Genomic DNA, 23796 nt, shown 5'->3' on the forward strand with positions numbered 1-23796 from the left:
GCGACCGGGAGACCCATGGGGCGGTGCACAATTGGCCCAGCGTCGTCCAGGGTAGGGGAGGGAATGGCCGGCAGGGATGTAGCTCAGTTGGTAGAGCATGGCGTTTGCAACGCCAGGGTTGTGGGTTTGATTCCCACAGGGGGCCAATATGAAAATAAAAATTGAAAAATTATGTATGCACTCACTAACTGTAAGTCGCTCTGGATAAGAGCATCTGCTAAATGACTTAAATGTAAATGTAAATCAGGCCTCATTTCCTCCTTAAAAAAAAAAATGTATTATACAAAATTATCAACAACTTACATCCCTACATCAAACATGTCAAACAAAACAAAACACAGGTATAAAGAACAAAATACTAAATACATTAAAATATATATATATATAAATTATATACCGTATATAAATATTTCCTCCTTTTTACTCTCTCTCTTTCCCCATATCTTTTGTCACATCCCTTTCTCTTTATGGTCCTGTTTTTGTCAACCACCTGGGGGCGTGTTTTGAGAGGTTTGCTGAGCGCTAAGTCCTCATCATTGTCACTAACCCACTTCACAATATTACAGTGAATGCACGGTATGATGCAATGATATGTTAAATTACACAAAATGTTCTTGGTAGATGTTTTGTTACATTCATTTGTATGTTATGTTTTGTTATGTTATGTCAACATTTTGTTGGTACTACTGCCATGGATGATGTGTATGCTATCTATGTGCTAGATGACATTGATTGCTTGTTGTCTCAAAGGTTGAGGGTGGGAAAAAAGCGGAGGCAAAGGCTACAGTGGTTGCTGCTGTTGACCTAGCACGCGTTCGGAAGCCAATGCATTCAGAGGGTGGTTATGCTGAAGAGGAAACCATAGATTCTGATTTAAAACAGCAGTCGATGCTGTCTACTACTGAGCAACAATTCTCAACGAGGACTGAGGCTGGGCAAAAGCAAACAACAATTCAAACCTTTGCTCCTGAACAGAGTATTCATGTCTCCCAGGTTAGACGTAACTTTTAAGCAGACAATAGAAGAAGAAAGAAAAACATTTTTAAATGAGTAATTTCTTATATTTCTTGGGTTATAATGAACTCCATTGGTTATTTTAGATGCAAAGAACTACCACTCAAGTGGATACTGGCCTTGCACCATCCCCAATTCCACATTTCACAGTTTCAAAAGTTATGGTTCCTAAACCTGACCATAGCTATGAGGTAAGCATAGGCAACATCGGGCAAGCAGTGCAACATAACAGAAAATAACTAAATAATTGTGTATCGAATATAGTGGTAGATATTTATAAATATGTAAACGTGGTTCCTGCTTGCCTGAGATGCAACTTTCTATCTTTGTAGCAATCATACAGATAATAACTTAATACAAAATGTAATCTAAACAATAATGATTTGATATATTTGCTCTTGGTCTTAATCACTCCCCTCCTATTACCATTAATCAATAGTTATACTAAGAATGTAATATTCATTTGAATAATCCTCTAACATACTGTAGTTTCATATTTTATTTAAATCCCCTCCATTCATATAGGCTTTAATCAAACTAACTTAGATTCCCCATTTTGTGGCTAAACAAAACAAACCCAAGACGTTCATAATGCTTTGTTCTGATTCGTGATGATAATGCTATTCTCCTTGGGTTGGTCAGGTTTCGATAGCAGGTTCTGCTATTGCCACACTGCAGAAAGAGTTATCCTCTACCTCTGCACATGCTGCTCAAAAGATCATCAAGCCAGTCAAGCCTCCATCTCATAAGATTGTGGTGGCGACAAGAGTGACGCCAGAGCCGACCCCGCCTCCGTTTAAAGATATCACAGACAGATATCAGACACATTTCGACACTCAGTTACAGCAGAAACAGATAGGCACTTCGTTTTCAGGGGGCATGGAGCAAATTTATGAGGACTGGGAACAACAGGTTTGTAACCCAGGTGTTTTTCAGATACTAGTCCCCATGTGTCAGAACCTCTCCTCTCCAGTGTCTTAACAGTTCTCCTTAGTTGCTACTAATCTTAACATGGTCCTTGTATACCTCCCCTCCCACGACACCCTCTAACTAAACCAGTCCATTTGTCTTTTGTTGTCCAAATTATTTTTTCTCCACTTCAAAATGTGCTGGAGGTGTTACACACACACACACACACACACACACACACACACACACACATACAGTGTTTGGAAATAGTATGACATTAACAGAGATGTGTGTATTCCCTAGGTTGTTGAAACAGCAGTTGTTCCATCACCCATGGAGGAGCCAACTGTGCCACCTACTCTTGTGGCTGTAAGTATTTTCATATTTTTCATTCTTCATTCTTACATTTTAATTACTTTTATCTATAGATTAGCATTTTACTAATCATGTATGTGTTGTTTTCAGGGCTTGAAGAACTTGACTGTGACTGAGGGTGAATCTGTGACTCTGGAATGCCAGATCACTGGTCACCCTGCCCCTGGCATCATGTGGTTCAGAGAGGACTACAGAATTGAGAGCTCCATTGACTTCCAGATCACTTATGAGAGTAAATGTGCCCGTCTGGTCATCCGCGAGGCCTTCGCAGAAGACAGCGGTCGCTTCACTTGCACTGCTACTAGCGAGGCTGGAACCATCAGTACATCCTGCTACCTGCTTGTCCAGGGTAAAGAGCATAAAGAGGGAAATAAAACAATGTTATGTATCTGTACCTATACCTTATTGGGATTATTAAACCAGACTTTATATTGCAGTGTCAGAGGAGATTGAGAGCAGAGAGGACACTACTGTGTCTGAACATGTTGAAACTTCTGCAGAGCATCAGTGAGTAAAAAACAGCATTACCTATTAACAAATATGTTATTTACGAGTTTGCATTGAAAGCATACAAATGGATAGTTTCTTGCTTTAAATTTTAGACAATTTTTTGCTCAAGATATTAGATAGTTAAATCATTAAACCTTCCTGTTAGGATTAGCGTTGGCGCCAAGGAGGAGACCATGTTGGAGGTGAGCGCTGTTACAGAGACTGTGGAAGCAGCTCCCTTCTTTGTCAAGAAGCCAACTGTACAGAAGTTGGTGGAGGGCGGAAGTGTTGTCTTTGAGTGCCAGATCGGAGGCAGCCCCAAGCCACACATTATCTGGAAGAAGAGTGGAGTGCCCCTTACTACTGGATACAGGTGACACATATCTAGTCAATCACTATATTGAATTTGGATTGTTTGATTGTGCTTTCTACAATACATTATATTTCCATCCATTAGATATAAAGTGCACTACAATAAGGAGAGTGGAATGTGTAAATTGGAGATCTCCATGACATTTGCTGATGATGCTGGAGAGTACTCCATCTTTGTCAAGAACCCGCTTGGAGAAGAGTCTGCCTCAGCCAGTCTGCTTGAGGAAGGTCAGTCCTTTGAATTTTTATTAGAAAATGTTTGCGGGGTTGAGTTATAGCCTTACGCTAAATTGGTATTTCCTATAAACCTTGGAATATCCCTTATTACAGAGGAATATGAAGAATACATGAAGAAACATGAAGTGACATATAAGACTGAAGTGACTACAATGGTGCAGGAGCCCAAAGTGGCAGATGTACCAACTGTTGCTGTTAGTGACTATGAGACAGAACAGAGGATGTACATGCATCACAGAATGACTCAGCAGGCCCAGGCGACACGCACCTTTATCTCCGAGCAGGTATAGTGATCAGCTGAGGCACCTCACACTAAACACTACATCAGATGTTATCTGACACTTGGCCTGTTTTTGAGGTCATTTTACCCTACAATGGAAATCCAATAATTCACTCAATGGCTTTACTTTAAAAAAATTGTTTACAGGAACTCAAGGTTACTGTCGTTGAGGAGAGGATTATCCATGAGATTGAGGTCCGCATCATGCAGATTACATACCAACAAATTGTGACTGAGGATCGGGAAGAGATGGTGACTGTGGCAGATCGTGAGGCTGTACAGTCAGCCTTTAGCACTCCAGTTAAAAACTACAGGATCATGGAAGGAATGGGTGTTACTTTCCACTGCAAAATGGCTGGAACTCCATTGCCCAAGGTAGTCAAAAAACATGTATTTTTATATTTTGTGTCCATTCTACTTCATATAAATGTTGAGATGAAACATTGTATATATTTATCAACCATTTCTTGTCTCTCAAAAGATCGCATGGTACAAAGATGGCAAGCGTATCCATCATGGCGGCCGTTACCAGATGGAGAGTCTTCAGGATGGTAGAGCCAGCCTGCGTCTTCCTGTGGTGCTGCCAGAGGATGAAGGTGTTTACACAGCATTAGCTAGCAACATGAAGGGCAACTCTGTAAGCTCTGGGAAACTGTATGTGGTTCCCACTGCAGGAGCAGAAGCTCCACAGATGCCTGAGTCACCGGCTATGCAGCGAATGAGGTGAGATGTTATACTCTGAAAGGGAAAAAAATCCCACATGTAAGTGAGGCTTAATAGCCTCATCATAAAGCCATCATAAGAACTTCTAATTTCTGTATTTATTTGCTCAGGTCCACATCCCCACGCTCTACAAGCCGCTCTCCCGGACGCTCTCCCGGACGCTCTCCTGCTCGCAGGCTTGATGACACTGATGAGAGTCAGCTGGAGAGACTGTACAAGCCTGTGTTTGTCTTGAAACCACAGTCATTCAAGTGTGCTGAAGGGCAGACTGCCAGATTTGACCTGAAAGTAGTTGGTAGACCCATGCCTGACACCTTCTGGTTCCACAATGGTAAGTGATGTGAAAACATGTGTCCCATAACATGATACATCAAATATAATATAATAATAATATTATATATAATAATATAATATAATATGCCATTTAGCAGACGCTTTTATCCAAAGCAACTTACAGTCATGCGTGCATACATTTTTACATATGGGTGGTCCCGGGGATCGAACCCACTACCCTGGCGTTACAAGCGCCATGCTCTACCAATTGAGCTACAGAGGACAAAATCATCTAGGATACGTTTTATTAAAAAAAGTATTAAACTATTATTCCTCTCTTTGTTCTTTTCAGGACAACAAGTTGTCAATGATTACACCCACAAGATAGTGGTGAAGGAAGATGGAACTACGTCACTGATTGTGGTTCCAGCCATGCCCCATGACTCTGGAGAGTGGACCGTGGTCGCTCAGAACAGAGCTGGAAGGACCTCTGTCTCCATGACACTTACAGTTGATGGTAAGGCTCCATTTGAAATATGTGACTGGCTCTGGAAAAAGGGGTACATTTTGATTTGTGCTTCTGTGAATATTTCAGGACATGAATCTCTTGTTTATTTGTTATTTCTTTTTATGTGCTTGATCTTTGTTACATTTACAGCCAAAGAAAACTTGATTAGACCCCAGTTTATTGAGAAGTTGAAGAACATCAGTATTAAGCAAGGCACTCTGGTTGAGTTGGCTGTCAAAGCCATCGGAAACCCGCTGCCTGATATTGTTTGGCTGAAAAACAGTGACATCATCTCCCCAGTGAAGCACCCAAATATCAAGTGAGTGTCTTGTTCCTATTGTGAGTTGAAATGCAGTTAGTGTATTGACCTCACATGTTCTTCTTAGTCTATTCCGATACATTACAGTAGCCTAGTGATTAAGAGCGTTGGGCCAGTAACCAAATGGTCACTGGTTCGAATCCCCGAGCCAACTAGGTGAAAAATCTGTTGATGTACCCTTGAGCAAGGCACTTAACCCTAGTTTCTCTGGATAAGAGCATCTGCTAAATGAGTAAAATGTAATACAAATGTATATATTTCAGGATTGAAGGCACCAAAGGAGAGGCCAAATTCCAGATCCCCCAAACAGTAGGCACTGATAGTGCTTGGTACACAGCCACAGCCATTAACAAAGCTGGAAGAGATACCACTCGCTGCAGGGTCAACGTTGAGGTGGAAACTGCTGAACCTGCACCAGAGAGGAGGCTCATTATTCCCAAGGGAACATACAAGGCCAAGGAAATTGCAGCTCCAGAGTTGGAATCCCTGCATCTCCGTTATGGTCAAGAGCAGTGGGAGGAGGCTGACCTATATGACAAGGACAAGCAGCAAAAACCACAGTTCAAGAAGAAGCTGACTTCCGTCAGGCTGAAGCATTCTGGTGTTGTCCACTTTGAATGCAGACTGACCCCTATTGGCGATCCCACTATGGTGGTTGAGTGGTTGCTTGATGGCAAACCCCTGGCAGCTGCTAACAGATTGCGCATGGTTAACGAATTTGGCTACTGTAGTCTTGACTTTGAAGTTGCCTATGCCAGAGACAGTGGTGTCATCACCTGCAGAGCCACTAACACATTTGGTGCCGATCAGACCTCGGCTACACTGATTGTAAAGGAGGAGAAGAGCATGGTGGAGGAAACTCAGTTACCTGAGGGCAGGAGGGGAATACACAGAATTGATGAGATGGAGCGCATGGCTCACGAGGGAGGTCCTTCTGGAGTCACTGCTGATGAGTATTCAGAGAAGTCAAAGCCTGAAATTGTCCTTCTTCCTGAGAATGCAAATGTGCAGGAAGGTGAAATTGCAAGGTTCCGTTGCAGAGTAACTGGTTATCCTACACCTAAGGTCAACTGGTACCTCAATGGGCAGCTCATTCGCAAGAGCAAGAGAATGAGACTTCGCTATGATGGCATTTACTATCTTGAGATTATCGATATCAAGTCATATGATGCAGGAGATGTCAAAGTGGTAGCAGAGAACCCTGAGGGCACAGCTGAGCATATGGTGAAGCTGGAGATCACACAGAAAGAGGACTTCAGATCCATTCTTCGTCGTGCACCAGAGCCTAAGGCCCCAGAGCCTAGCACCATGGCTGAACATGGCAGAGTTTCCTTTGATATAGTAAAGGTTGAAAAAGCAACTGCCACCAAAGAGACCAAAGAGGTAGTGCAACTGAAGAAGACCGAAAGAGTCATCCATTCAAAAGCCACAGAGGAGACAGACGAGTTGAAGGGCAAATTTAAGCGCAGGACAGAGGAAGGTTATTATGAAGCCATCACTGCTGTGGAGCTCAAGTCTCGTAAGAAGGATGAGTCCTATGAGGATATGCTTAGGAAGAGGAAGGAAGAACTGCTTCACCATCAGAAACTGTTGTCTGAGGCTGAGAAGAAGAAAGAGGAGGAACACAAGGTTCATGCTTCCTCAATTAAACCAGAGAGAGTAAAGCTCTCTCCCAGCATGGAAGCTCCAAAGATCATTGAACGCATTGCTAGTCAGACCGTGTCTCAGATGGAAGAAGTTCACTTCAGAGTCCGAGTTACCGGTAGACCAGACCCTGAGTGCCAGTGGTTCAAGAATGGAATTCTGCTGGAGAAAACAGATCGCATTTACTCCTTCTGGCCTGAAGACCACGTGTGTGAATTAGTAATAAGAGATGTCACAGCAGAAGACTCTGCTAGCATCATGGTCAAAGCCGTGAACATTGCTGGAGAGACTTCAAGCCATGCATTCTTATTGGTGCAAGGTAAAGTAATAATTTCAGTAATTGTTCTACATTATTCATAGCAATAGTAGCCTATTGACCGCCTGGGAATACCTGTAATTGATATATCACGGCATCCCTGATACTCACATTATACCATCTTCATCCTTTTAGCAAAGACAGTCATCACCTTCACACAAGAACTAGAAGAGATCAACGTGAAAGAGAAAGACACCATGGCGACCTTTGAGTGTGAGACCAATGAGCCTTTTGTCAAAGTCAAATGGCTGAAGAACAATGCAGAGATTTTCTCTGGAGACAAATACAGGATGCACTCAGACAGAAAGGTTCATTTCCTTTCTGTACTGATCATCAACATGAAGGACGATGCAGAATACAGTTGTGCTGTTGTTGAAGATGACCACATCAGGACCACTGCCAGACTCAACGTGGAAGGTTGGCAGTTTTTCTTACCACTGGTGTACAAGTATGACTTTAATGACCAGGTTCCCAGATACAGATTAAACCTAGTCTTAGACTAAAAAGCAGGTTCAATGGAGAAGGACTAAACTTAATCTGTGGGAAACATGTCCTAAATGTTAAAGATTAATACATAATACATTCTTCAGTTCGGCCTTTTCCAACAGTAAATGTACTCTTTGTTTTCTGGAATACATTTACTAACAGTGCTCTCATTTTGCAGGTGCCCCACTGTCAATTGTGAAGAGGCTGGAGAACATTGAGGTGCCTGAGACCTACTCTGGGGAGTTTGAGTGTGAAGTGTCTCGAGAGGATGCCGAAGGTGTATGGCATTTTGAGAACAAGGAGCTCACTCCCAGCAGCAAGCACGCCATCTCCTCCCGCCGTGGACGCCACAGTTTATCTGTGAAAGATGTCAAGAAAGAAGACCAAGGAAAATATACATTCACCACGGGTGAATTCAAGACAAGTGCCTCCCTGAAGATGAAACGTGAGTATTGTAATGATGAGGATTTCTATCTAGTTTAAAGAAAAAAAGACTATGCTTGCAGATTGTTTTTTCATGACCTATTACCAGGTGTAGTTACATGAAAACAAATCTTATTTCAATCTCTTTTCTTTTAGTGCGCCCTGTGACCCTGTTGCATCCCCTCTCTGATATGACAATCTGTGAGGGTGACATCAGCCAGTTTGAGGTGCGATTCTCTCAAGAAAATGTTGAGGGCACTTGGATGAAGAATGGTGTTGCCATTGAAGCCTCAGATCGCATCCACATGGTTATTGACAAGCTCATCCATAAACTTCTCATAGAGGATACAGGCAGGCTTGATGGTGGAATGTACTCCTTTGTAGTTCCTGCTCAGGACATTTCCACCACTGCAAAGCTGACTGTTCAAAGTAAGCGATTTGATTTCATACTGTACATTCTAATTTTGAGTATTTCCTTATCTACTAGGCCTTATCGTGTTGTCTTTTTCTGTGTGTATTACAGCGATTAGCATCTTGACCCCACTCAAAGATATTACATCAGTTGAGGGCACCAAGGCTGTTATGGAGGCTAAAATCTCTGCTGCAGATATTAGCTCAATTAAGTGGTTCCACAATGACAAGCTTGTGATGCCCAGTGAGAGAATCCAGATTGTTCCAAAGGGATCCAAACAGCGTCTGGTGTTCAATAGGACCTTCGCCTCTGATGAAGGAACCTACAAGCTATGTGTTGGCAAAGCTGACTCTAGCTGTAAACTGATGGTCCAAAGTAAGCGTTTGCACAACTGATTACATGCAACATAACTTCATACAATACCTTTTGTCAGTTACAGACATTATCCAACTAAAACATACTTAACTTTTTTTGCAGAAATTTCAATTGTGAAGCAAATGGTGGATCAAGTTTGCACAGAGACACAGCACGTCACATTTAATGTGGAGGTGTCCCACCCTGGCATTGATGGTATCTGGACCTTCAAGAAACAACATCTGAAAAATGATTCCAAGTACAAGATAGTGACCAAGGGCAAGAACCACAGTATGACTGTCATTAATGCCATGAAGGATGAAGAGGGGCAATACACATTCGCTGCTGGTGAACAGACATCCAGCGCAAAGCTTACTGTGTCAGGTAAGATAACTCTAGTCAAAAAAGTGCATTACAATGTAAACATATACAAGTTATGGTGTAAAAGTTCAGTTGGATATTACAACAACCATTCATCTACCAAATGTCAAAACTGCAGTCAAAGAAACACATTACTTTTTAGGGCAGTTACCCAATTGGAGGAAATAAATCCAAATGTATTTGTGTTCCCAGGTGGCGCTATATCCAGACCCCTGCATGACATAATTGTGGCTGACTCTCAGACGGCTGAGTTTGAGTGTGAGGTGGCCAACCCAACTGCTGAGGGCAATTGGCTGAAGGACGGACAACCTTGTGACTTTGGTGAAAATGTCAGGAGTGAGAAAAAAGGAGCTGTCAGACGTCTTGTTATTGTCATAACCAGACCCAATGACATCGGTGAATACACTTACCAGATTGCAAACTCCAAGACAACAGCCAACCTGAGAGTTGAGGGTAGGTGTTACCTCTTGAGTGGAAATGTTAACTTATTTTCAACTGGCATTAATATATGACTATTATATGATTACTATATGCCTGCTGTTATGTAATGTTTGTTTGATTTCATAGCTGTGAAAGTCAAGAAGACCCTGAAGAACCAAACTGTCACTGAGACACAAGAAGCAGCATTCATTCTGGAGCTCAGCCATGAGCATGTGAAGGGCTCACAATGGATTAAGAATGGCGTAGAGATCCAACCTAGTGAGAAATATGATATCACCGTTGATGGTATGATCCACACCTTGAAGATCAAGAACTGCAACATACACGATGAATCAGTTTATGGATTCAAACTTGGAAAACTATCTGCTAATGCCAGATTGAACGTTGAGGGTAAGTTAATATTTTTATGGTCACAAATTGCAAATGTATGTCTACTTAAGATTTTGAAAGTTTTGACACTCAATCTTTTTTTCAGCAATTACTATAACGAAGAAGCCTAAAGATGTGACATCGCTATTGGATGCCACTGCCTCTTTTGAGCTGAGTCTGTCTCATGATGACATCCCTATCAAATGGATGTTCAACAACGTTGAGCTTAAACCAAGTGAAAACATCAAAATGATGTCTGAGAGAAAAGCTCACAAGCTGATCATCCAGAATGTGGATGACCACAAGGCAGGAGAGTACACTGCTATGGTTGGACATGTGCAGTGCAGTGCTCATTTATTTGTTGAATGTAAGTGTTGACACGTGAACAAATAGATGACTCAACCCACACATTAAATGTATTTTCAATCTATTAATTATTGTTCGTTCTCTACAGCTCTGCGTGTCACAAAACCCATCAAGAACATTGAAGTCCCAGAGACCCAGGTGGCCACCTTTGAATGTGAAGTTTCACATTTCAATGTCCCATCCACCTGGCTGAAAAATGGAGTGGAGATCGAAATGAGTGAAAAGTTCAGGATTGTGGTGCAGGGCAAACTTCACCAGCTCAAGATTATGAACACTAGCAGTGGAGACTCTGCAGAATACACCTTTGTCTGTGGAAATGACAAAGTCTCTGCAACTCTGAAAGTTAGCCGTAAGTTTTCAACTAACCTGTACTTTAAATTATTTTTGATCACATAGGTCTTTTACTCTAATTACATTGTTTTTTTCAGCCATTCTGATCACCTCCATGCTGGAAGACCTCAATGCACAGGAGAAAGACACCATCACATTTGAAGTGAATGTCAACTATGAGGGCATCACCTACAAGTGGCTCAAGAATGGTGTTGAGATACGCTCCACTGACAGATGCCAGAGCCGCACCAAACAGCTAACTCACTCTCTCACCATCCGAAATGTTCATTTTGGTGACGGTGCGGAGTATAAGTTTGTTGCTGGCTCTGCTACAACTACAGCCAGCCTATATGTCGATGGTATGTTTCTTTTTTTAATCCAGAACCTTTCTTAATATTAATCTTGGAAGTAATTTTTCTGTTGTTTATTAATGTATTTGCTCTCTCACAGCACGCGTTATTGAATTCACCAAGCACATCAAAGATATCAAGATCACAGAGAAGAAGAGGGCCACTTTTGAATGTGAGATCTCTGAGCCTAATGCTCAGGTGATGTGGATGAAAGATGGACAGGAGCTGGAAATGTCTGAAAGGTACGTCTCATTCATTTATTTTTATATTATACCTGTGAGATTCCTGTGAAATGCTACATTTGAACAATTCCTCTGTATCTTAACTGTTACTTCTAAAATGCCTTGACAGATACAAAGTCTCCACTGAGAAATTCCTGCACCGTCTAATGATCCAGTCAGTCCGCCTGTCTGATGCCGCAGAGTATTCTGTGGTCGCTGGTGCAAGCATGTCAAAGGCTCATCTCACCGTGGAGGGGCGTGACGTCCGCATCACAGAACCAGAGGAGAAAGAATTCACGGTGAATACGGATAACTTCATTGAAGAAGGCTAGTTTAAAACTGAATAGTTCATAAATTATCAGTGTTAATATGAACATTTGTATGATTTATTTTCAGGTTGTTGAGAAACAAAAAACGTCATTTGAGTTTGAAGTCAGTGAGGACGACGTTGAAGGTCGCTGGCTGAGGAACGGTGCTGAGATCCAGTTCCACCTTGACGATAGGCTCCACTATATTGCCATTAGAAAGGTCCACCGCATGACCATCTCTGAAACCTATAGAAATGATGCAGGGGAGTACACCTTCATCGCTGGCAAGAACAGGGTTATGGTGACTCTACATGTCAATAGTAAGTGTTTGCTCTCTTTTTACTCTCGATAAATGAAAGTCACTCTGAAATAATTATGCAATTTTCTAATATGTTTTTACAACCATTCAGATTTCACGATGTGTTTAAACAACTAAATCACAGGGAAAACAGATGGATTATCCTAATTCCGCTTGATGTGTATACTGTTTTTTTTTTACTACCCAATTTTCCCTAAGCTTGGTGTTCCTTCCTTCCTTCTCATCAAATGTCTGTTTGTTCCCATAATTTAGTCCCTGAGCCACCTCAGATCGTTCGCGGCATGCAGGCCCTGTCTGTGGAGGCTGGCAAACCAGCTAGATTTGCTGTGGAAGTGACTGGCGTCCCCCAGCCCCAGGTGTTATGGTACAAAAACTCCCAGGCTCTCTCCCCTGGCTTCAAGTGCAAGTTCCTGCGTGAAGGAAACGAGCACACTCTGCTTCTCATCGAAGTGTTCCCAGAGGACGCAGCATTGTACAACTGCGAGGCCAAGAATGACGTTGGGCTTGCCACCAGCTCAGCACCACTCCATGTGGAAGGTAAAGTGAAAAAACAATCACATATAAAGAACTGAAATAACCTCTTAATTAAAAAAGTCAATAAAAAGTCTGATGTTTTTATTTCAGTTTCAGAAGTCGTTTCTCCTGACACTGGATCTCCACTGTCCAAGCCTGTGATCATAACACCAATGAACAACACCTCAGTCAATGAGGGAGAGGCTGCTAGGTTCCAGTGCAGAATCTCTGGTGAAGGTATCTATCTCGACTTCCGCTAGGCCTATCTCTTACTGTGTTCTCTAAACTGGTAAATTAAAATAATAATAGTATTGTATTATTCATAAAAAGTAGCATTAATAATCTTGTATTATTAATACTATTGACATGAACCAAACTTTTATTTTGCTAGATCTAAAGATTTCTTGGTACGTCCACAAGAAAGAGATCGGACAGTCTAATGCCTTCAGGATGTCTCAGTTCGATGACACCTGCCTGCTGGAGATTTCCAGAGTGTACCCCGAGGATGAAGGGGAATACACCTGTGTTGCCAGAAACTCAGCAGGAATGGTCACTTGCGCCGGATATCTGGCACTTGAAGGTGAGTAAAATTCTTATTGAGCATAGTTAATTCTGTATGTCCAATTTATGTGCGCTTTTGTATTATTAAAGGTTGAGAATAGATACTATTTGTCCTGTAACTTATTTTTACTCTATGCATGTACTTGTATGATCCAATTGAGATTTCTTCTTATCTTCATATTGCCTTGGGGGATAATTTGTTTTCAAAGATTTAAACTTTCCTTTACTCATAGTATAGGTTCATTTTGATAGCAGTTGATTGTTGACCAAATTACACTCTTCTAATTCTCCCAGATCAAAATATGAAATCTGTAGCTAGGCAAAGTGTGTCAAGCACTGGGGGAACAATGATAAGTCACAAAAAGGAAATGTATTCAGAAGGGTACCAGTCAGTGGATGTCAGTGGATCACACAATGTACAGACCTATGAGACTGTGTCTGAGATGTCCACAATGAGGACGTCATCTTCATCAGTAAAGATGGTTGAGGTGACCACTGTTGAGAATTCTGAAATGAGCATCCTTAGAAGCCCTAAGTTGCTTTTGAAAATGAATGATGTCAAAGTCAAAAGTGGTGACATGGCTCAGTTCAACTGCTCGTTCGACGGGCAACCCTTTACTGAAATAGTGTGGGACCATAATGGAAGGATTCTCACAGACACAGAGAGGGTGAAACGTACCCAAAATGGAGGTGTGCTGTTGCTCGTCATACTCAATGTTCAGCTTGGCGACCAAGGGACATACCTCTGTACCACAAAAAATAAACATGGCGAGAACAGAACCTCGGCACAACTCACTATTGAAGGTGGATACAGTTTCAATTTAATATTTCCACTCTCTGGTCCATTTCACCTCCATTCCGCTGGATGCTTTTGTAAAACCTTTAAAACTTTTAATATTTCCTTTAGATTGTAACAGTTTGTAATATAATGTAATAACATATTTATTTTGTAAGTATAGTTTTTTTCTCCCATTCAAAGCATGCCCCTAACATCATCTCCCCATCTTACTAACTCCCAGTGTTTAGATCTAAGATACCCTCTTACTGATGTCCTCTGACTGATGTTCTTAATACCTAATAAATCTCCCTTAACTTTATTCTCACCCAGCCAAAGAAGTGAATCCCAAAGCCGAAACACCCATCCCTTCCGATTCTGTCAATAAAGACTCTAAGACAGACAAGGAGTCCTCTAAAAAGCCCTCTGACCAAGACAAGCAGGAGTCCTTACAGAGTCTTGGACCTCTACCGCCATTCTCACAGAGAACTCAAAGGCAGATAAGCCATGAGTATTACCCTGATGTTATACCCTATGGAGAATACGAATGTGATTACATTGGTGCCACCTACCCAGAGTTCCTTGTGACACTGCCCCCAGAAATCCTTGCCAAACCTAGAGACACCGTGTCTCTCTTTTGCGTTATAAAGGGAATCCCTACTCCGTTTGTTATTTGGCTACACAATCGGTTGATTGTCGAAGAGTCAATTTCTTACTCTCTGAAACACAAGGGGCCCTTGTGCTGCTTAAATGTTAAGAACGTTGGTCCTAAGCAAGAGGGTGTTTACACTTGCAAAATTGTCAATTCAGCCGGAGATGCTGAATGCAGCACAGTGATGAAAGGTTGGCAACTGCATGCTTTGGTCCTTACCACCAATATGCACTCTTGGCCGTTATTGGCCATTCTTCCACATTTCACACTGTTCCCAACTATTGTCCGTTCTTGTCAACTCCCCATTTCACACTGCTCCCAACTATTGGCCGTTCTTGTCAACTACACATTTCAGACTGCTCCCAACTATTGGCCGTTTTTGTCAACTCCACATTTCACACAGCTCTCACACTGCCCTATACCACAATAAAAATACATTATAGAACGATAGCTCATGGCAAAATGTGCTAAGAAACAGGTTGTCAAGTACACTGACTTAAATGTGAAAAGAGAGAGAGATGTGCTCAATTTACTACACGCTTTCCAAGAGACGGAATTCACTGTATGACCACATCAAAACCAAAGCATGTCAGATTGTTTTTGTCATTGCAAAATAGATGTTGACAATATGGATGCAACCTATGTTACCTGGTTCTAGCAGTCAGTACTATGTATATATTTGAGAAATATCACTAATTTATAAATGTTTGTCTATTTACAGTGGTTGAAAAGGAGGTGGAGATAAAGGAAAAGGAAGTCAGAGGTAAATATATTTTCTTTATCATTAACATGTGATTGAATGTCGGTTTGCTGGACTGAGATTAAGCCTATTCCTGGACTAAAAAGCACTTTCAGAGTTGGAAGTGCTTTGTAGACCATGAGTACGCTTGATCTGGATCTGGGAAACAGGCCCTTTATCTTTTGTTTTGCACAGGACCATATCTTGCTGAATTTTTTTGAAATGTCTGGAGCAATATGATAATGTATAATGTCCCTTTTGTAAATCTTGTATATGTTGGGCATGTGACTATCTTGAACAGTCATAATATTTGCCTTGAATTGTAATGCAATAGGTAAGACCCACATGGGTATTACGTTAAATTAAAATAATGCATGTTTTTTGTCTTGCTGATTTCAATTCAAGAGGTGTTATCTTTTAAATGCATTCCTTTATTCTTTATTCCTTTATTGTTTTTTCTATCTTAATATTTATACATTATTGTAAGTGATAACATAATTTAATTATTTTACTCAGCTTTCTCTAGCTTCATTGTCTCAGCTGAAGAGGAAAAACAGGAGTCTTACTTCACCGGTCTACAATTAGGCAAAAGCAAAACACTTGAACTCAAGCCAGAGTCCAAACTTTATTCTAGCACAATGGAGAAGAAAAAAGAAAAGCCTGTTTTTGTGACCCAACTCTCACCAGCAGCTGTCACTATTGGGGACACAGCTAGATTTACTGTCACAGTATCTTGTCTTCCAAAGCCTAATGTCCAGTGGTTCCACAATGGTCGGGTTATAACAAGTTCATCAGTTTACACATTTGTTCAAGAGCGAGATGAATATACCCTTGTCATTAACAAAGTAGAGAAGGAATTTGAAGGAGAATACTCCTGTACTGCAAGCAACAGGTTTGGTCAATCAACCTGTACTACTTTCCTGAACATTCAAGTAAGTGACACAAAGAAACCAGAGAGGCAGGTTGAGAAAATGTTCAAACCCTCTGGCCAACCACCTGAATTTATTAAAACTATTGAGCCTGTACAATGCTCTGAAGGGGGTCAAGCTCTCTTTAAGTATATTGTCACTGGGAATCCCCTTCCAGAGGTTCAGTGGCTTAAAGGCAGTTATCAAATTCAGCCCAGTAAGTATTGTATTGTGGTGAACAACCCAGATGGCTCTGGCTTCATCAACATGAAGGGCATCCAAAAGGAGGACAGTGGCCACTACACTTGTAGAGCTTCCAACCCATCTGGGGAGGCCTCTTGTAGTGCTGAGCTAATCGTGTTCAGAGAGTCTGTCTCTGTATCTCAGCAACAGGAACAACATGTGGTTGTTCAGAAACAAAAAGGTTATAAAGTATCCATGACTGAACAGGCTACAGAGTCACGCTTGTACATGGTCAACCTTCCTGGAGAAGCCAGGGCCAGAGATCAGATGGTGTACACCATAGGTACCGAGGACAGACAGTTTGTTTCCAGCGAGCAAGTGGACACACTTAGAGAGTTGGATATCTCTGCTGCTACCCTTCATAGAGAGCGAGTCACCCACCAGGCTGCAGTGCTGCAGTCACATGAGGTAGAAGAGAGAGTGTCTGTGACTCCCAACAGACCACATCCAGCCTCAGCTGCGCCTATTAAACAACTGCATATGGCCGCTTTTACAACTGCTGTCCAAGAGAGCCAAAAGCTCATAGAGCAACATTCTGACCGTATCCAAAGCCCGGAAATCTTAGAGCTTGAGCCTGCAAGGGAACATCATTCAAACGTAATGTCTGCCACGTCAGAAGAGGTTATTCCTCTAAGCACAGTGAGAGCTGAGGTTTTAGGAGACAGAAAACCAGAACAGATCAAGTCATCTACGGAACCAAAACAGGTCGTCAGTAGTCATCTAGTTGAAACCAGGTTACCAATTCTGAAAGAGAAATTAGGCACTACCACTAGGCCTGAGGAGGAGAGAAGCTTCAGAGTTACAGAGGGTGTTAAGATTTTATATACCGCTACATCGACTGGGCAACTGCCACTATCAGAGCGCCATTGTGATACGCTATCAACATCGGATAAACCCACTCAGTCCCTGCTAGAGAAGGAACGTCCTAAGCCAGTGGTTGCACCGGTCAGTGAGACTAAACTTACTTTATCCAAAGAGCAGAGATTTGAAATACACAAACCTGAAAAAGAGAGCGCATTGGTAAGTAAAGATAGGTTATTTACATCAGCCATGAGCGCTGAAGAAAAACACCTGCTCCAAGCTGAACACTCAAAAGCGATTCCAGGTTTGGAAAACGCTATGTCTTTGCAATTTCAAAAAGAAGAGGAACAGCTCTTACATCTACAGATGATTAGTAAGCAAGATATATTGCAGTCTGAAGGTAGATTTACTTGCGAGAAGCCATTGCCAGAGAGTGCAGATGCAAGAAAAAGCCCTACTTTGTTGCACACGGTCACCTACGATGAATGGAAATCTGTCACTTGTGAAAAGATATCTGAGTTTTCAGCTCAGCTGGACACAATTTCAATTGAACCAAGAAAAGAGGCCAAAGCTCCTTTACATCTTCTGTCTATTCAGTCAGAAAGCGTGTTACCTAAAGAAGGTATACTTAGCCCTGAGAAGCCAGATCAGCAGACTGCACTACAGAAACAGGAAAGAGCCCGCAAACATGCAGCAACCTCAGAGGAAAAAAGGGAGCTTAGCACAGATTATTCCAAAGACCTTGATGTGTCCGTGACAGGAGTTCAGTCAGAGCTTAGAACAGAACCCAGACCTCAGAACATCCTTCAGGTCACATCAATGCCCATGCAGATATCCAAAGAAACACCATTTACTAGTGATGTCAAACAGCAGCGTGCTTTCATTCAAAAGGAGGATCGCTGGAACATTATGCAATCAGTAACTGTGGTTGACACTCACAGTTTAGAAGAGGGGCATACCATAAGTTTGAAAGCAAATGATGCATTCAAACCTGTAGTGAAAATTGAACCCAAGATCCCGACAAAGCCTGTCTATATTGAAGAGAAGGCAATAGCGACTGAAGGTTGTGCCATTTTAGATGCAGCTGAACAGGATTTTGCTGTTCAGATCCACGAAGGTCAGTCAGTGAGACAATCAATATTATTGGAGGAGAAACACATAATTGTTGGTGAGCAATCAAGTGAAATTGGAAAATCTGCGGGATTGGTTGTTAGTGTAAAGACTCAGCCTAAAGGGGTATTATTTGTGCACGAGTCTCAGGAGAGCCATGTTCTTCCAAAGGAACTTACCTTTGTGATCCCAATGCCAAAACCAACAAGTCTGGGCATCAGACATCAGTTGAAAACTGCGCTTCAGTCAGCTGTGGCTCGTGACCAGCCACTTATACTAGCAGACGTTGTTGAGAGATTGGAGGCTGTCGAGGTACAGGAAGTGAAGGTAGGTAGGGAAACTAAGGGTGCAATGTTTACCTACCTTATCACAACACCAGGTGCCCCCATGGAAATAACAATTGCTTTTGAAGGAGAATACCCTCAGACTGCTGATCTGAGGACAGAACTCCAAGCAGCTTTCCATGCTATAGTTTATAGAGAGCAACATACCCTCATGTTAGACCAACCTGGCACAATGCAAATAGTCAAGCCTCAGAAAACAAACATTAGCAGTGCAAAATCCAAAGAAATGCTGTCATCGGTGGTGGAAACTGTCAGAGTAACAGAGAGTGCAGTGGGTTTCGCATCCTCTGTAGCCCAGTCTGCTGCCCAGAAGACTGAAGAGAAGGCTTCGTTCCAAAGCATAACAGGTCAGGATCGCACTGTGGTGCATGAATCCAGGCAGACTACTAGGCAGGAGACCAGTTCTGTGACAGTAAAAAGCCATGATGAGAGAGATGTAGGTGCTGCAGATTTAACCACAGCAGGACCCTTCACCCCTGTCCCTGTCGAGGAGTTTCTGTCAGAGGCAGTTATGATTAGTAAACTTCCTGAGCAATTCACTAAAGCTTATCCCATTATTGTAACTCCCCTGGAGGATATTTGTTCAGAGAAGAATAGTATGGTTACTTTTAGTGTGACCATAATGTATGTCACAAAAGTTAACTGGCTTTTCAATGGAAAGTTGGTAAAATCTGGCAAAGACTTTAAGTGTTCGAAAGACCATGACACATACACACTAGTAATCGACAAGATCGTCAAGGAGAAGCACGAAGGAGAATATGTCTGTGAGGCTGAGAATGAAGCTGGCAAGGCTACAACAACATCAAGACTCACTGTTGTCTCGAGAGGTTGGAAAATAGGGATATTTTCATATTTTCATAAAAATAGTAACTAACGCAACATACACTTCCATTGGTGATTCCTAGCATGTATTCACTTTACTTTAAAATCACCATGAATTTACAGTATGATTTCCGTTGATACCACCCTCATATCCTCCTGCTTTCTTGTTCCAATGTATCTTCTTTTTACCCATATCACTCTCTTAAAAACCCACCTCTGGTCCATTCCCCGTCATCCTCTTTGACTCCACATCACTCTCGTCTTCCCCATTGAGTCCTGAAACCCTCTTTCTGCATGCTTTCTTGGACATTTCATCTTGGTCTCATTTTCTTCATTAAAGTGTTTTGATCCAAATCTAACATCATTTCCCTCCACAGTCACTCCTGGTCAGTCCTGTTTGCAACCTTCCATCCTAGGTTCACCATTTCACCAGTTTTAACTACATCAACTAGAATTATAGCCAGTGTGTTAATTGTACTATTTTCTTCCCTTTCCCTGCACATTATAGTGCCACCGGTTTTCAGGCACAAAATCCAGCCTGTGGAGATCAATATTGGCAGCCAGGCCAAGTTCGAATGTGAGATTGAAGATGCACCAAATGTGCAGTTCAAGTGGTTCAAGTCTGGCACTCCTATCAAAGAGAGTCCAAGTTGCAGGATCATCAGTCGGCAACTGGTATCTTCATTGGAGCTTCTGAGCCCAACCAAAGCTGACAGTGGTGAATATACCTGCAAGGCTACAAACCAGAACGGCAGTGACACCTGTGCCGCCAAACTCAACGTAACTGGTGAGTGAACTGAACGTTTTGTTTAATATATTTGAACAGGTTGCCGTGCCAAAGGTCATGGTTTTAGGAATATGATGTGCTTCTTCCCTCCATAAATCTAGTTATGGTCATCAATACTCGCTCAAAAAGTTAAAATAAATGATCTCCCTTGTGATTTGTCAGGTTATAGGATTTTGTCAGGTTTAGAAATAAATCTTAATATGCTGTTAATTATGATGTTTTATCATGTATTTTTTTATGTTTCTTATTTTCACATTTCATAGAACTTTTCCCACCTGCCTTTATTACTAAGCCTGATCCATTGACATTGTATGTTGGGAAAAAGGCAAACATTCAGTGTGTAGTCACTGGATCTTCACCGATGACTATTGTCTGGCATAAAGACAACAATGCCATTTCTTCGGGGGGAAACTACAAAATCTCTTCAGAAAAGAATAAATATATTCTTGAAATATCAAAACTTGAACTTACTGATCAGGGTGTTTACCTGTGTAAAGCATTCAACAGTGTTGGAACTGCTGTGTGCAGCACAGAGATGAAGGTTATCAACAAACCCTCTTTTGTGACAACACTTGAATCAGTGTCAGTCGCTGTTGGAAATCCACTGCACCTTGAGTGTCAGTTGGATGAGGATACCGGAGTGTCCATCACCTGGATAAAAGATGGCAAAAAGCTCCATCAAACAATGGATTGTAAACAGTCTTTTGAAGATAAGATGGTCACTCTTGATATTCCAAAAGGAAACCTTAAAGACACTGGAAACTATGTCTGTACAGCTGCCAATGATGCTGGAAGCACAAGTTGCTCCACTTCAGTAAAGGTTCAAGGTAAGGCTAAGCAGTTAATTTTCAAGCTTTCTGCAGTATTTGTGGCACAAGAAATATGCACATCTGGAAATTAACATCTTTGGATTGTGATCAGATAGATTTGTAGATTTAGCTATACCTTCACCCAGCTGTATCTTTTGGCTGCATCTTCAACTGCCTTTTGACAAAATCTTATACTTTTAACTTGTATTTCCTCCTCTTTTTCTGAGTTTTGTTAATTAGCAATGACTTAAAACATTGTTTTGAATTGTTCAATTGTTCAATGCATACATCCTGCAGAACCCCCAGTCTTTGTAAAGAGACTGGAACCCAACTTGGTCTGGAAGCAAGGCATAACTGCACGTTTGCAGTGCAAAATCAAAGGGTCACCTGAACTCCATGTCACCTGGTTTCTGAGTGAAAAAGAGCTCTCGGCTGGCGAGAAATACAAAATCACTTTCAAGGACGGTTTTGCTACTTTGGAGATCAGTGACATTGCTTTGTTAGACAGTGGAAATTACACATGTGAAGTGCTGAATGAAGCTGGCTGTGAGAGCTGTAGCACCAAGTTAACTATAAAAGGTTTGTTGTGTCAGTTACATAGAATAGTTACGATCTTTTATATTGTCTTCTGAATATTATATTATTGTGAAATTGTATCAAATATCTCTTCTCAGAACCACCATCCTTCAAAAAGGAATTGCAAATGGTTGAAGCTGTGAGGGGCACTGTTGCCCTCTTCCAATGTGAAGTTGCAGGCACTGCCCCATTTGAATTCAATTGGTTTAGGAGTAAGAAACCACTCACTTCCGATAGGAAATACAAGATTGTTTCTCAGGACTCCATTGCTTCTTTGGAGATCTGCTCATTTGAAAGTGCAGATGTTGGGGAATATCAATGTGTTGTATCAAATGATGTTGGTTCAATCACTGCAAAGACAATTGCCAAACAGAAAGGTTAGTTAAAATAAAACACATTAATGGAGGATATTCTTATTCTTCTTATTCCTCTTACTTATGTATTTCTCTAAATTATAATTACTATTATTGCTATAATTGTAATTTTTTAGAACCACCATCATTCGCAAAGAAGATTGAGAACACTACAGCAGTTTTGGGCAATGCTGTTAAACTGAAGGGTACTATAAAAGGATCTGCCCCTATTACCGTCAAGTGGATGAAGGATTCTGAATGGCTTAGGGATGATGACCCTAATATCACCATGGCATTTCAGAATAATATCGCCATTTTGACAATAGCAGCTGTTGACATTTGCCATGGTGGAAAGTACACTTGCCAAGCAGAGAATGAGGCTGGTCAACAAAAATGTGAAGCCTCTTTAGCAGTTCAAGGTTAGATTTAGAATATTTCACACAAGTATATTATTTTGGGCCAATGTTGATGTTTCAATTCTAAATATCTTTGTATAATTACATTTTAGAACCCGCTAGAATCTTAGAGAAAGCTGCATCCATCAACGTGACTTCAGGGGAATCAGCAACCTTGGAATGCACAATTGCAGGAAGCCCGGATCTTAAAGTGAAATGGCTCCAAGATGGAAAGGAGATTACAGGAGGTCGAAAATATAAAATCACCCTTAAAGACAACGTAGCCATCTTAAAGATTGTTGCGGCAGAGAAAGGAGGCACATGTGAATACACAATGGAAGTGTCCAACAGTGTCGGAAAAGATCAGTGTTCTTGTTCAGTCACAGTGCTAGGTTTGTTTTGTAGTTTATGCTTTTTTTCATAATTACGACTTGAGAAACCACAAGAATGTTATAATTTAAAAAGTTATATTCCCCTCAACAGATCGTGTTCTTCCACCATCTTTCACAAAAAATCTTAAGAAAGTTGATGGAAATATTGGTAACGACATTACTATGGAGAGCAAAGTATCTGGATCTCAGCCCATGTCCATCTCTTGGTACAAATACGATAAAGAAATAACAGCTGGACAGAAATATCAACTTGAAATGAAAGAAACCACGGCTACATTGGGAATAACCCAAATAGAAAAGTGTGATGAGGGAGTATACACATGTCGGGCAACAAATTCTGCTGGATTTAAAGAGAGCAGTGGAACCTTATGTGTTAAAGGTTAGAATAACTATACTTACTATAGTAACATAGCGTAATAGTAGTATAATAGTGTTACATTATTTTGGCCATAATGAAGCTGAACGAATACATTAATATTTTGTCTCTTCCAAACTGAATTTAGAACCTCCAATCTTCACATTAAAACCTGACAACCAAGATGTCGTACCAGGATCTACTGTTGTCTTGAAGTCTGCTTTCACTGGAACAGCTCCTCTTACTGTTAAGTGGTTCAGAGAGGACAAGGAGATAACCACTAGAGGCACAACTTTTATCAAGAAAGACGCTTCATCAAGTTTCTTGGAACTTCACTCAGTGAAACCCAGTGACTCGGCTAACTATACTTGCCAAGTGGCCAATGATGCCGGGAAGGTGGCATGCTCTGCAGTCTTGTTTGTGAAAGGTGCCTTTTCTTTGA

The 23796-nt window shown here is 41.4% G+C and overlaps 1 protein-coding gene across 1 annotated transcript in view; it reads left to right on the forward strand.

Moving 5' to 3' along the window:
- Positions 1–23796, forward strand: part of ttn.1 (titin, tandem duplicate 1) — a 170851-nt gene that overhangs the window by 6784 nt on the left and 140271 nt on the right. Inside the window, exons 8-42 of the mRNA XM_045212083.1 lie at positions 751–993; positions 1101–1205; positions 1657–1926; positions 2227–2292; positions 2389–2647; positions 2736–2805; positions 2954–3160; positions 3245–3387; positions 3490–3680; positions 3824–4051; positions 4158–4399; positions 4510–4730; positions 5025–5189; positions 5331–5499; positions 5763–7462; positions 7595–7876; positions 8124–8390; positions 8525–8797; positions 8892–9155; positions 9258–9518; positions 9708–9968; positions 10083–10346; positions 10432–10692; positions 10780–11040; positions 11120–11380; positions 11472–11613; positions 11723–11891; positions 11989–12220; positions 12472–12756; positions 12844–12969; positions 13124–13312; positions 15442–15483; positions 15976–19692; positions 20196–20474; positions 20738–21301. Of these exons, the coding sequence (XP_045068018.1) occupies positions 751–993; positions 1101–1205; positions 1657–1926; positions 2227–2292; positions 2389–2647; positions 2736–2805; positions 2954–3160; positions 3245–3387; positions 3490–3680; positions 3824–4051; positions 4158–4399; positions 4510–4730; positions 5025–5189; positions 5331–5499; positions 5763–7462; positions 7595–7876; positions 8124–8390; positions 8525–8797; positions 8892–9155; positions 9258–9518; positions 9708–9968; positions 10083–10346; positions 10432–10692; positions 10780–11040; positions 11120–11380; positions 11472–11613; positions 11723–11891; positions 11989–12220; positions 12472–12756; positions 12844–12969; positions 13124–13312; positions 15442–15483; positions 15976–19692; positions 20196–20474; positions 20738–21301 (12679 nt within the window). The remainder of the gene's footprint in view (positions 1–750; positions 994–1100; positions 1206–1656; positions 1927–2226; positions 2293–2388; positions 2648–2735; positions 2806–2953; positions 3161–3244; positions 3388–3489; positions 3681–3823; positions 4052–4157; positions 4400–4509; positions 4731–5024; positions 5190–5330; positions 5500–5762; positions 7463–7594; positions 7877–8123; positions 8391–8524; positions 8798–8891; positions 9156–9257; positions 9519–9707; positions 9969–10082; positions 10347–10431; positions 10693–10779; positions 11041–11119; positions 11381–11471; positions 11614–11722; positions 11892–11988; positions 12221–12471; positions 12757–12843; positions 12970–13123; positions 13313–15441; positions 15484–15975; positions 19693–20195; positions 20475–20737; positions 21302–23796) is intronic.

Source organism: Coregonus clupeaformis, chromosome 40 (genome assembly GCF_020615455.1).
Source record: "Coregonus clupeaformis isolate EN_2021a chromosome 40, ASM2061545v1, whole genome shotgun sequence".
In the NCBI taxonomy this organism is placed as follows: Eukaryota; Metazoa; Chordata; class Actinopteri; order Salmoniformes; family Salmonidae; genus Coregonus; species Coregonus clupeaformis.